The sequence below is a fragment of the Mus caroli genome, chromosome 7, assembly GCF_900094665.2.
Source record: "Mus caroli chromosome 7, CAROLI_EIJ_v1.1, whole genome shotgun sequence".
NCBI lineage: Eukaryota > Metazoa > Chordata > Mammalia > Rodentia > Muridae > Mus > Mus caroli.
This window is the reverse complement of record NC_034576.1, coordinates 122,796,673-122,810,204: the sequence shown is the minus strand read 5'-3', so window position 1 is coordinate 122,810,204 and position 13,532 is coordinate 122,796,673. Positions and strand designations below refer to the sequence as shown.

General features: G+C 46.7%; 2 protein-coding genes and 1 long non-coding RNA gene across 4 annotated transcripts in view; 1 reads left to right on the top strand and 2 right to left on the bottom strand.

Annotated features, from left to right (window-relative positions):
- Positions 1–3,517, bottom strand: part of Mosmo (modulator of smoothened) — a 56,646-nt gene extending 53,129 nt beyond the window's left edge. Inside the window, exon 1 of the mRNA XM_021167230.2 lies at positions 3,399–3,517. Within this exon, the coding sequence (XP_021022889.1) occupies positions 3,399–3,504 (106 nt within the window). The 5' untranslated portion in view covers positions 3,505–3,517. The remainder of the gene's footprint in view (positions 1–3,398) is intronic.
- Positions 3,518–5,412: 1,895 nt separating this feature from the next.
- Positions 5,413–10,763, bottom strand: LOC110298144. The gene is made up of 4 exons (XR_002378352.1): positions 10,322–10,763; positions 9,531–9,721; positions 6,072–6,622; positions 5,413–5,710 (listed from the first exon to the last, which is right to left on the bottom strand). It is a non-coding gene; the product is annotated as an uncharacterized LOC110298144 (long non-coding RNA).
- Positions 10,716–13,532, top strand: part of Pdzd9 (PDZ domain containing 9) — an 11,326-nt gene continuing 8,509 nt past the window's right edge. Inside the window, exons 1-2 of one of the 2 annotated variants that reach the window (XM_021167182.2) lie at positions 10,716–10,893; positions 12,467–12,646. In XM_021167182.2, coding sequence (XP_021022841.1) covers positions 10,863–10,893; positions 12,467–12,646 — 211 coding nt within the window. In that variant the 5' untranslated portion in view covers positions 10,716–10,862. Of the gene's footprint in view, positions 10,894–12,466; positions 12,647–13,532 lie in introns of those variants that run through there. The other variant, XM_029479497.1, reaches the window with a different exon arrangement.

The following is a 13,532-nucleotide window of genomic DNA, read 5'->3' as shown; positions in this document are numbered from 1 at the left end:
GGGACAATGCCCCCATCTAGAGGTCTGAAATAGCTTAATGGTTGATCAGACTCAAACTAACAGCTTTTTTTTTTTTTTTTTGGTTGCAAAAAAGTTTGCTTCTTCAGGGACAAGAGAAAAGAGCGACACTGAGGTTAAGCAATGTCTATGAAGCCAAAAGCCAACATTCGAGACTGAAACTCAAATCTGCTCTTTTCCTAATCTATAATCTGGCAAAACTCAAAGCCCTAATGAGTTTACTTTAAACCTCATTTAAGACAAATGAAAACTGTGGCTAGCATTCCAAGGAAAAGATTCCTTTCTAGGACTCAATCTAGAAGCTCTACACCACAGCCCCAACAACATTTTCTTAAAAGGAACCCTCGTCACCATGACTCTCACATACCATATACAACAGAGAGACACAGGGAGATGGAGAAATGACAAGTTTACATCAGCCAAACACATGAAGCCAAAGGAATCACAGCAAGTAGCTGGAGTCTCTGGACTCGAGATAGCACACAGCACTACATAACTGATACTGCTGTTAATGCTGAGTCCACCAGGCAGCAAGAGTCTGCCCTCAACAGGGCAGACTTATATAACTGTCATTATATCCTCCCAGCATGGAGCATTCCTGGTTGTCCTAATGGACACTGCTAAGGGTCCTTTAGATGCGCTTTCCCCAGGCACTTTCCCTCGCAAGCAAGAGGTTTCATTGCATCTACAGAAGCTTGTGCATAAACCACGGCTATCAGAACAAACGCAGCAAAGATTCTTACAGCCAGGTAAAAATACACAGACTGTACCTTTTCTGTATTGGGACCAATTCAGCAAAAACAAACTTAAAGTGGTCCAAAGTGTGGTGTGGTCCCTACTCTCTGGCAACAAGCTGATACGTTTATCAGCTGGGGTTCTGGTGTTTGACGAAGAGGCTGAGGAGCACCAAGGCTGAAAAACACAGCAAGAGGAACAATGCAGAAGTGACAGAAAACACAAAGCATGAAGGAAGATGTTTAGCTCTGTCTAAGCTCTGGGATGATATTCTTGATGTTTACATATTTCCAAGAACATCTAATGAAGTCCTGTCACTTCCCACAGTAAAAGTTTAAGGCTTACTGCACAACAGCAATATGACAGTTACTTATTTATACTAAGTATTCAGTGCTGAGAATGCCAGGGACCATTCTTTATGCTCCCCATGGATTAATGCGGAGAGCCATCACTAGAAGCCAAGGAGGTGTCTAATGTCCTTATTTTACAGAGGCAAAAACAGACACAGGGAGGCTAAGGGACTCGGATGTGAACCCTGGCTCCTTCCTCAGTTCACTACATTGGTTTTCTAACTACACCGTGCAGATTACATTAGTTCTAAGAGTTCTGCTGTCTTTTTAGATGTATTTTTAAAAATCATTTAAAATTTGCAATAAAGGGCCTGGAGAGATGGCTTGGTAGTTCAAAGGGCTGGCTACTCTTCCATAAGACTGTGACCTGATCCCCAGCACCCACATGGTGGTTCACAGCATCTGTTACTTCAGAACCTCTTCAGGCCTCTTCCAGTTCCAGACATGCACAGGGTACATAGACATGTATGTAGGAAAACCCACAGACGTAAGTAAAATCGACGCTGAAAATGACTGCACTAAAACACCACCATCAAAATGCCAATAGACTGAACACAAGGAAGGGAAACGGTGGAGAGCCTTGCTACCCACAAGGTCCCTCCTGAGACCCTGGAGTGTGAGCTCACGAGTGACCAGTCCTCCCATTCCACATCCTACTTGTGCTCCTTGTGATTCTCTCACTGATTTGAGAGATGTAACTATTTTTACTTTTGATTATTTACTTCGTATAAGTATTGTTGATGTTTTCTTTCCAAGGGCATTTAGAAAGCTCACTATCTATTCACTGTCCCTATTTAGAAAATTCACCAGTGTCAAAGGATCAGTGGGGCAGGAAGGTTGTCACACTGTACAGCCACAGCCACCACGCACAGAGCCGGACAATGTGCCTACCGGTCGCACTCTCTCTGCAGCTGCTTCCCTTTCTCAGACAGTTTCCCTTTCTGCAAACTTCAGGTTACTGTCCCTTTCCTGTCTTTGCCAACTCACAGGCAAAGACTTCAACTCCAAATCTGAGTGCTGTACTTATTCTCCTCTTGCTTTCTCTCCAGTGGCCTTTGCAACATCAGCACTGGAAGGCTGCACCGTTCTGCTCTTATATAATGTACAGTAGCACTTCCCTTCCCCGAGCTGCCTTGCCTTGCTCGTGGGCATTCCAGCCACTACCTACAGGGATTCCACCAAAAGATCTTTTTCCAATAAGGATCTCTCTACTCAACAGTGCGAACCTTTGCTCCTAAGCATGTGATACTTAGAAAGTCTCACAAAGGAGTCGCTACACATACAGTCAGAGTAAAAACAACGGTGGTAATGAACTGAATGTCTGTTCACACACATAGTCAAGTACACTGTCTGGAGTCAGCAACACTTTTAGAAACAGCCCACAGGTATTACCAAACTCCACATGATTCCCAAACTCTCTTTTTATGTGTTACAATTAACAGCTCTGCTAAAACTCTACAGCCAAGACAAGTGGAATTCTTCAGTGTTATGTTAATAACCAGTACATCTGGCAGCATGATTTTGTGTTACTAGGTCTAGGTTAGAGAGGAAGAAGAAAGCAACAAATGTCCCAGCTACCGTTTTGTTTTGTTTTGTTTTAAGAGCTAAAAATATTGCTGGATAAATTGAGAACCCTATGCGGCACTTAAGAAGTTTGACAGCACAGCGATACATTTTATAACAAATCATTTGAAGGGTCCCCACTCCTCATTCCCCTTCACCTTCGCTGAACAAGCAGTTCAAATACAAGACTGTTCCTTAATTCTGAGCAGTTCTCCTGACAGCTGTGTACATTAATTAAAGGTTTGGTCTCGCAGGTCTAGGTGAGAAAGAGAGAAGCAAGGGAGGGCTGGAGCTGAGAATCCTGCCAGCGCATTCACCTGGGATACCCTTCGGAAAGATGCCCGCCTCTTTCTTGAGGACACCCCCCACACACACACCCGCCTCCAGCACCAACGTTCCAGCAGGCACTGCCGCTGGGGCTGCCAGCGACTCTAATGTGTTATTTAATTTTCTAACTACTATTAAGATATCTCCAGCGCGCGCGTGTGTGCGTGAGATGCGCTGGAATGAAAGATGCTCCATAAAATGAAGTTTATTATTAGTATTATTATAGCCACCACCACCCCCAGGCCTAAAATAAAGCAAAGACTATAACCACAGACACTTCAAAGGGGAAAGGGGGAGCCACGGCAAACAGCCTCCGCCAGCCCCCCCACCCCGGCGCCGACCTTTAACCCTCGGGACCGCAGACCCGGGAGACGGTCACCCTCCCGGCCCGCGCACGCCGCTCACCCGCCGACTCCCCGGTGTTGATCCAGTCCGGGTTGGCGATGCTGGCGATGGCGAAGATATCGGCGGCCAGAAAGAGACATCCTGAGATGATGGTCAGTTTATCCATCGCCCCGCCCCGCTCCCCCCACCCCCCACCGCAGGGCAGGCCGCGGCCTCACTCCTCGCGCCCCATGGGCCGCCGGGCCCCGGGGTCCCCGCGCCGCCGCCCTCGGCCCTCGGCCCTCGGCCCGCGCCGCGCGCTCGCGCCCTCCGCGCCGGGACCCACAGCCGCCGCCCGCCCCGGAACTGCTCGGCCCGCCCGCCCCTCACCCGGAAGCGAAACCGTGCGCCGGCCGGCGGCGCCCAGGGCTGCCCTGCAGAGCCTTCCCGCGGGGGCGTGGGCTCAGCCCGGCGCTGGGGGCTGCTACGGTGGTTCGGGTCGGAGACCCCTGAGATCTTAAAGATTTGTCCTGTGGGGATTAGGTAGACTGTTCCAGAGACAAGGAAACAGTCACTGGGGAGAGAGAAAGTGGATTGTCAGGTTCAGGGACCTGCAGAACGGCCCGTGTGACTAGAGAGTGAGTGGTAGGAGAAAAGGTGGCAGAGGCCAGAGGTGGCATTCGGGGTGGGCACGCGCCTACGAATCCCACCTCTCGGGAAGCGGAAGCTGGAAAGACACCAGTTCCATGACAACCTAGGCTAAACAGTGAGATTCTGTCTTTAAATTCACCAAATGTGTATTTGGATTTTGTTCCAGATGCAATGGGAAGGAACTGGAGGGTTTTCGACCAGGATAGTGACATGACCTTATTTGGTTTGTGAAGATCTATGGTATAAATAGATTATAATGGGGGGGGGGGGAGGAAGGGCAGCGAATGTAGGGACACCAGAAATGGCCCCGCAGTCTAAGACAGAGAATTGTGGTTTTTAGTTATGGTAGTCAAGAAAGAGAAAAATGAGCAGATGTGTGTGTTTTGCAGACAGAAGGAAGAACTTGCTGATAACAGAAAGCGATGAAGAATAACCTGAAACGCTTGTTAGTTTGCCCCTACCAGGTGTTTAGTGATATTTACAGAGTAAGGGTGTGGGAAGAGCCTTAGATTTAGTGCAGAAACAGGAAACAATAATATGAATTGTTACAATAACGGGATTTGTCTACGATATTGCTACCCCCTGGAGGTTTCCTTCCACCGTGGCTCTCTGCTAAATCACCATTAACCCTGACTTTATATCCATCTCTTTCTCAGCACTCCATAGAGCAAATGGAGATGATTTTTCTGCTTAAGTACCACCTAAGCTATCTCTAGAAAGACCCAGAAGAGCGACTTTTGTCTCTATTTTTGGGATGCCTACATGTCCACAAAACCCAGCAGGTTTCAAATTCCACCAAATCCAGCATCCTTGCATAATGGGCACCAGTGCCACCACGTAGATTGGGGAAAATGGAGTTGATTGCTGGTCTAAAGACTTTTCAACCCAAACACTGGTCTCTTGGGGCAAGTATATTTTTTTTAAGTGCATATTTAATTACATAATTTATTTTTCCTCTGCCATCGACACTGACTCGGGTAATTCATGTTTCCTGGGGATCCAGATAGAATGCCTGTCAGTTGCTGCAGTAGCTCTTCCCTTTCTTGTTCTAAGGGGAAGTTCTAAGGAGCCATAGTTTTGGCTTCTTTTTTTGTTTGTTTGTTTTTTGTTTGTTTGTTTATAGTTTTGGGTTTTTTGTTTGTTTGTTTGTTTGTTTGTTTTTTCAAGACAGGATATAGCCCTGGCTGTCCTGGAACTCACTTTGTAGACCAGGCTGGCCTGGAACTCAGAAATCCGCCTGCCTGTGCCTTGCCTCCCAAGTGCTGGGATTAAAGGCGTGCGACACCACCGCCAGGCTTAGTTTTGGCTTATCTGCTGCTTTGATTGTCCAGAGTAAAAGGAGCTGTAACTATACAGAGAGGATTCCTGACTAATACTCATTGATGTTCATAACTGATCAAGGCCAAAGGTTGGAACCGTTTGTGACTGTTTTAACTCCAGCTCTGTGGGATGACGCTACTTTAATTCTTGAGTTTGAAAAAAAGAAGTATAAATTCTTCCTTTTAACCCAACGGTATTTACCAGGACATCTTGAAGTATATGTATTCTTCTGTTCAAGATTCTAGACCTCTGATTAACATGTGTGTGTGTGCATGTGTGTACATGTGTGTGTATGTATTCGTGTGTGCTTGCATGGGTGTGTATGAGTGTATGTGTGTTAGAAGGATTAAAAAACATCCTTCTCCATCCTTCTCCAGTGGTTTCACATTATTGTAGATAACAGTGATTCACCTGGTCTTTTCCTACAAGTAAGACAGGCATAGTAATTAGGAGGCAAGCACAGTGCTCAGAGTTCCCACCACTTCCCATTTTAGCCGCACGCTCTGTTTGTCTCCAATAGCGCTGATAATTCAGCGTTCCATGTCTCTGTGGTAACAGGACAACACAGCTCCCTTCTCTACAGCTCTACCTAGATTTTAACAGAAGCAAAACTGAGGGGCAATGAGGGGGTGGGGTGGGGGGAGAGCAAAAGGATGCAAAAGTATGTGCTAATTCCAGCCCTGCTGCTAACTTGAACTGAGAAATGCATGTCCTTGCTTTAAGCCTCTTTTTCCTCTCCTCCTGAACAGACTTTGTGTGCAGCAGAGGTATCTCATCACTCACCTGAGTAAACAGCTGGGATCTTTCTATTCGGAGATGAGCCACCATGCTCCTTACGGTGGAGAGTCCTTGGAGACCCGGAAGATCATAGATGGCCCCCAGGAGGGCTCTGTGCTGGCAGTCTAAAGACAGAAATAGCCATACGGTGGCTGTTAAAGGGATGAGACTGTGGCGTGCTTTCTTGTGATAGATGGTAGGACTCAGCTCGGAAGAGGCTGACTCCAGATGGGACTTCAGGGAAAACGGGCAGAAACCGTGCCATTACTCTGCACTTGAAGGAGCATCTTTGCCCTGACAGGATAATGAACATACTTCCTCTCTCCGTCAGGTTTACTGCGTGGGCCGAGAGAGCGGTAGTAGCTATGTTGCATATTTGTGCCTGGGATTCTTAGGGTGGGAGAAGACAAAAGTCAAATCCAGAGGTAAGCTTACACCCAGGGATCAAATGGCAATTTGTCTGGTAGGTTGGTTCTCTCGGAACTGTCTCCAAGATGAAAAGTTATTGATCGGTGGTGTGTAGGACATTTATTAGGGAGCTCTTTTAGGACCAATTCCTGTGGGGAAAAGGAAGGAAGTGGAATTAATCCGAAGTCAGCTGCAGACCCAGGAGGTTTTGACAGACTGATAGAGAGCTCTCAAGCTAGGGTGGGTGTTTTGAGTTCTGTCAGGACAAAGGGACTAAGTCTTCTAGTACTGACTAGGTATTAGGTGCTAGCTACCCCAGGAAGTGGGCATTGTCTTGGGGGAAAGCAGCGTATTCAGCCAAGGCTGGTTCATCAAGAAGACGACAGCAGAGGGCTGGGAGATGGCTGGGAGATGGCTCGGTCAGTAAGGTGCTTGCTGTACAAGCAGGAGGTCTTGCTTGGAACCCACATGAGCCCAGACACAGTGCCTATGACCCCCCCTGCTGGGGAAATAGAGACAGGAGGATCCCTGTAGCCTGCTGACCAGATAGATAGTCTACACAAGTAAGGAAATGTGTGCCTACACACAAATGCCCTTAAAAGACTTCTATCAGATCATTCAACCTATACCCCTCCCCATAGCTGGGGACCAGTCCCTCTGCCCTGAGGGAGCACCTGTATTACAAAGTGCATCTTGTAGTTTATTCTGTAACTTGGTTGTCAAGAAGTGTGTAACCTGGTCATCATAAAGTGTTTTGGGTTTTGGGTATGAGGTTTCCTCAGTGTAGCATTGACTGTCATGAAACTTGCTCTGTAGACCAGGCTGGGCTTGAGCTCAGAGACCCACCTGCCTCTGCCTCTTGAGTGTTGGGGTCATTTAAAGGCGAGTGCCACCACCCTGGCCTTTTGACAGGATCTTAGGTAGACCAGGCTGGTATGCAATTTATACCCTGCCTCTGTCTTCCAAGAGCTGGGATGGCAGGTATGTGGTACCATGTCTGCCTAGTAAATTTTCAATTCCTCGACATCTTCTAATAAAGTTGACTACAGGAAAAAGAACCACGTTGGTCCAGTGATTTGAATTCCCTTCATATCACCCATTCTTGGGACAGGCTTACCTGGATTTGATGAAACACTCCTACTGTAATGAGATGCAAGCCAGAGAGATGGCTCAGTAGAAATGTGCTTGCTTATGGGTCCTGAGGACCTGAGTTCAATGCTTAGGATCAGCATGGTCGAAGGAAAGAACCAACTCCTCTGACCTCTACATCCTGACCAGGGCACATGCATGCTCATCTACACATGTCCATGTATACACACATAAATGTAATAAATCCTTTTATGAAATATAGCACTGGTTGGCCCAAATTTCACTGTGTAGACAAGACTAGCCTTAAATTCACAAACACACATGCTTTTGCCTCCTGAACACTAGAATTAAAGATGTGTGCCTTCAGGAGCTGGAGAGATGGCTCAGCGGTTAAGAACACTGACTGCTCTTCTGAAGGTCCTGAGTTCAAATCCCAGCAACCACGTGGTGGCTCACAACCATCTGTAATGAGATCTGATGCCCTCTTCTGGTGTGTCTGAAGACAGCTATGGTGTACTTATATATAATAGTAAAAAATAAATCTTAAAACAACAACAAAAAGATGTGTACCTACATATCAAACCAAGAAAATTTTTTTGTAAAGCATATAGAAGGCTGGGTATGGGGATACATGCCTGCAGTCCTTGTCTTTGGTAGGCTGAGGCAGGGGGACCACAAGTTCTTAGAGCAACCTGGGCAGCACAGAGAGACTGTCTCAAAAAAGAAACAAAAAGCTTATTTCTTTTTATGGCTTAGTGCTCAATTTTGACTTGCTTCTTTTTGGGTCTGCAAGCATCTCCTGCAGGACCTGGGTGGCCCTCTTACTGGATGAGGGCACTGCCATCTTGAGGCAAATTGGAGCCTCTCATCACATTCCTCCCACTCACCTACAATCCCTCTTAACCTGTTGTCAGAACCTCTCATGTGACTTACGTGCTGGGTAGCTTAGACCCTCATTTCTAGCTTTCAGGTTGCAGTTGTCACCCATGTCCTGTAAGACAGGCCTGTGATGCTCAGATGTTAGCTTAGTGCCAAGCACTGCTCCCTGTCCCTGTGGCAGCCATTTGCTGTTTTTTTCTAGGGATTGCTACTGCTGACGACTCATGGCCCAGTGAATGTTTTATTTTGTGTCCAGGATCCATGCTAGTGCGTTTCCTTCCTCTGTTATACCATACCATTTATAAAGAAATATTTTGAATTTCATAGTTTTCCCATCCCCAAAACTCCCTAAGTTCTCCTAAGGATTGGTCATCATTCCACTGGGTGGTCCAGATCCCGAATCGTTTCTTAGCATCTATACTCCAGGTTATCTCTAGCTCTTGATGCTGTGGGTTGGGTTCTCTAGAAAAGAGGTTGAGTTACAAGGAGTTATTAGAGAATGCTGTTGGTCCCCACATCTCTGGGTGGAGATAGAAAAGAAACAAGACTGAGCAGAGAAATCAGAGACTATAGGGTATCCATGGCAGGGCCACAGCTAGGCTTGCTGGGAGCCCTGTGTTAACCCTGCACTGCCACTAGCTGCTCTAGGGACATGGGGTCCTGAGCAAAAGGCCTTCGGGCAGCAGCAGGAGATGGAGGAGAAGGTTATTTAGCTCTGAAAGCACAGCTCTTGAATTTTGTATCACACATTTCTCTTAGTCAGGGCAACCCTAGTATCCACTCTAAAGCATTTTTCTACACGAGAAGGAAAGATCACTGATGGGAATTATTCCCACATTTCTAATCACTCTCTCCTGGCAGGAAGATGGAGGTAAAGGGTGCACTTTGTGACAAAATATACTTGGCACCTGCATGGATTCCAGCCAAACTGGAAGAAGAAAAAGGTGGTCTATCAGAGGAGATGCAGCAGGAGGTTCCCTTTGCACAAAACCCTGCAGGAAGGGGTATAGCCAATGAAAATCCGTCCTGGTTTATTGTTTGGGCAGAGTTGAGAAACAGAAGACTAAGCTGAGACCTACCCAGGCTCACCCTAAAAGTCTTGGCACAGCACCGGACTTTCAATCGGTGTTCGATAACCATTTGTTACAGGACTCAGTGCCCTGGGGCAAGGTGGTTAATTTATTTTCCTCCGTCAGAGTAGTGATCCACTTCATTATACTATTTTATCTTCTAAAATTTGTTTTCCATAATCTGTACTTTCCTAAAATTCTTTCCTTCATCTATGTTAAAAATACAATTTCCAAGCTGGTCAATGCTGGCACAAGCTTCTAATCCAGCACTTTAGAGACAGAGGCAGGTGGATCTCTAGGAGTTTGAGTTTCAGGACAGCCAATGATACATTAAAACAAAACAAAACAAAACAAAACAAAACAAAACAAAACAAAACAAAACAAAACCATGTCTCAAAGAAGAAGAGGGGGAGGAAGAGGAGAGGAAGGAGGAAGAGGAAGAAGAGGAGGGCAGAAGGAGAGAAAGAAAAGTTCTAGCCAGGCAGTGGTGTCTTGTGCCTTTAACCCCAGCATTTGGCAGGCAGAGGCAGTAGAGGCCAGCCTGGTCTACAGAGTGAGTTCCAGGACAGCCAGGGCTACACAGATTACACACAGTCTTGCGGGGAGTGGGGGATTAAAAAAAAAAAAGGAAATTCAGTTTCCAGGAGGGTAAAGTTTCTGTCCATCTCATCTACTTTCCTGTCCTCAGCATAACCGCAAGCCACACTGTGGCTTCCAGTGGATTTTTGTTGTATGAGTGAATTGTGGGGGAGGAGGAATTATTTTTAGGAAATGAAAGGAAGCAATAATCTGTCTCTAATAGTGACTCACTGTTTTCAGGCCATTCTTGGCCCTTTCTCATGTAAAACACACATGAGTAAAGTACACTGGCAAGGCAGTTAGAGCTGTTGATGTAACAATATTTGAATACCACCACTCAGGGGATCACGGGATCTTCTGTAGTCTCCCAGCCTTGTTGTTGCTCACATATGGAGGCCCTCTCCCCTCTATACTCTCACTCTGTCTCCAGTGTTTTCCCACAATGAATGAAGAGGCTTGTGTGAAGCTGGAACTCTGCTCATTCCTGCAGAAAAAAATTTTCCATATAATTTTCATACTCTACATTGGAGTAGTTTTCACTCGTGCCACATTTTCCAGGGTCTACTGAAGCCGTGTGGCAACTACCAGGCTGCCCAATATCTGGGAAGCAGCCTTGCAGCGCCCCCTGGTGGCCATTCGAAGAGGTGGACGGATCGAGGTTTCCCCGAGGTCTGAGGTCCTCATCTGGGATCTCGAGGATTCCAAACTGTTGGAAGTTGGGACAGATTCCAGCCTAGGCTTTGGGAGGATCAAGAGAGCCCTGTTCTGAGCAATGGAAAAGGGCTCTCTCAAAAGCAAAAATGGTAAACGGGGAAACAGGACGAGGGTGATGCCTTGGGTTCCAAGCCTTCCTAGATTTGCCTTTCCTTTAAAATGGGCAGTCAGTCTCACATCGGAGTCTCTTACCATTGTTTGTTGGAGATAAAACTTTGCATTCAGTGCGATGTTCTTTTTTAGTGGACAGCTCTATGAGTTCCCACAAGTATGTAATACTCTTGACCACTACCACGCTCAAACAAGAGAACATGTTCACTCCCCTTAATCGCCCTTTATTCACCCCCATTTCTTGTAGTTTTGTTGTTTTCTAGAAGTTTTTCCATGGACAGTGACTAAACATGGAACCATGTGTAAAGATATTTTTGAGTTAGTTCTTTCACTCTTCTCGCTTTAAACTTTTAAAATGATATTTCGTGGGTGTATGGGGTTTCGGGGAGACCTTGTGTGAGTCTTCTCTTCCTACCGTGTGAGCGCCAGGGACTGAAGTCAGTTTGTCCGGCTTGACTGCCTTAACCAGATGAGCCGTCTCATCCATCCCACTGCTATTTTTTTGTTTGTTTGAAATAAGATTACTTCATAAGTACATTTAACTTGTAGGCTTCAGTTCTCCAACTGAGGTTGTTGGAGTTATCCAACAAAGATATCTGCTTTGAGAACTGCTGTGAACCTCTTGAGTCCCGACCACTGGACATGGGAAGCTGGGAAGCCCATCTTAGCAGTGATCCTGGAAATACCCCAGACACACAGACTCAGCTGAAGCCTGACGAATCTCAGAGCATCACTAACCCATGCAGAAGGAGCTGCGTGTGGTGCGGAACGCTGGTGTGGCTCCACCACTGCCCATTTCTACTGCCAGGCTGGGACAAGCTTGAGGGACTGCAGTCTGCTTTTACCTCTTCTCTCCATGCTGGGCTCCACACAGCAGCCAGCATGGTGATTTTATTCAAAACCATGACAACCTGAGATCATATCCAGCTTAAATTGCTTCCAAGATTTCCTTAAGGTAGACCTGGATAGCAGCCCATCTGCCGGGCCGTGGGCCTCCCTCACCTGCCAATGCTGCTCCAGGCAGCCCCACGAAGGCTGGTTTCCTCTTGCCTTAGACCCTCCTACCCCGCTGGTTGGTACTTTGACTCTGATTCATATTTACTCCTTCAGGGAAAGCTGGTCCCTGTCCCTATGTGAAACTTGGGTCCCTGTTGTGTTCAGAGCTCTCTGGACCTTTCTATTTAGCATCCAGTTTGTGTTTACCTCGCTGACTGACAGCTGTGTCTTCTATGAGGCTGTAAGAGCCACAAGGGCAGTTAGCCCACCTGGGTCCCCATAGTTAATCCAGGGCCTGAGCACACTGCTTGTATCAGTAAATACTGTCAAGTGAATGGATGGTGGTAACGGTATTAACGCTGTGCTAGACCGTACAACGGCCCTTTACCTGTCCTGTTTAGCTTCCACATACTTTTCAACACTCATTTTCCCAAAGGGGAAACTAAAGACTAGGATGACTACGACAGGGCTCCTGAAGTCTAATTTCCAAAGCACCACTGCCATGCTGGTGTTGTCTTGATAAGTCACTGAAACAAATCCCCTTTGTTCTCTTAGAAAAAGAACAACTCTCCAAGGCCAAGACGTCTGTAAGCAGCTTGAACAAAGTGATTCAGACCAAACTCACTGTGGGCAAGCTGGGATTGGGCCTGGTCGTCATCCAGAATGGGCCCTACCTCCAGATTAGCCACCTCATCAATAAAGGGGCCGCAGCCAGTGATGGAATCCTCCAGCCAGGTGACTGTGGTTCCCTTGTGCCCCCTTCCCACCTGCCTTCAGAGAGTCAGCCTGACCCTGAAGTCTTCCCATGGCCCAGTTGCCGCCACTCATATACTCCAGTCACACGATATCTCTTTGGTTTTTAATGACACTCTGAGTAGGACATGTTCTTACTGTCGTCCTTTTGCAGCTGAGGCGACTAGAGCTTAGTGGTAGAATCTTCCCCATCAGGTTCATTCTCAGCCAGTGACTCGGAGTCACCTCACCACTCTAGACTGTGCATGGAGACTTCTTCTTTCCGGGGAGGTGCTAATCCTAGCTAGCCTTTGGAGACACATGATCTCATTGCACCTTCTCAGCAACCCCCCCTGCGCCCCCCCCCAACATTCTACACTGACCTACTATGCAAGTATGCAGACACGTAGGAGCTTGCCCTGGTTCTGGAATTTAACCCCTCCAAGCCTAAGGCTCTACCTCATCAAAATCACCTCACTTCTTAGGTCTCTGGGGGGAACCTGTTTTCTATCCAATGCAAGACATGTTTTGCCAGTGTTGGCTTTGGGCTCTCTGGTGGTGTGCCTAGGAGTCAGGGATGCACAGCAGGATGAAGTCATGAGAGGGAAAACCACTTCAGGCTACTTGTTCTGAAATCAGGTCCAAGATCTGTCACCTTGTTGCCTTGTCAAAGTCACTTAGTAGTTCAAGCCTCAGGGACCTCTTATCTAGATTGGGAGAGCCACATCTTTGTTGTAGGTTGTTAGGATTTGGTAAAATGCTGTGAAGAGCTATGAAAACAAGAACTCTAGAAACATGCCAATTAGCTCTCATTCTCATGGCTTCTCTAGAGCTAGTTGTCTTTTTTTTTTTTTTTTTTTTTTTTTTTTTTTTTTTTTTTTTTTTTTTT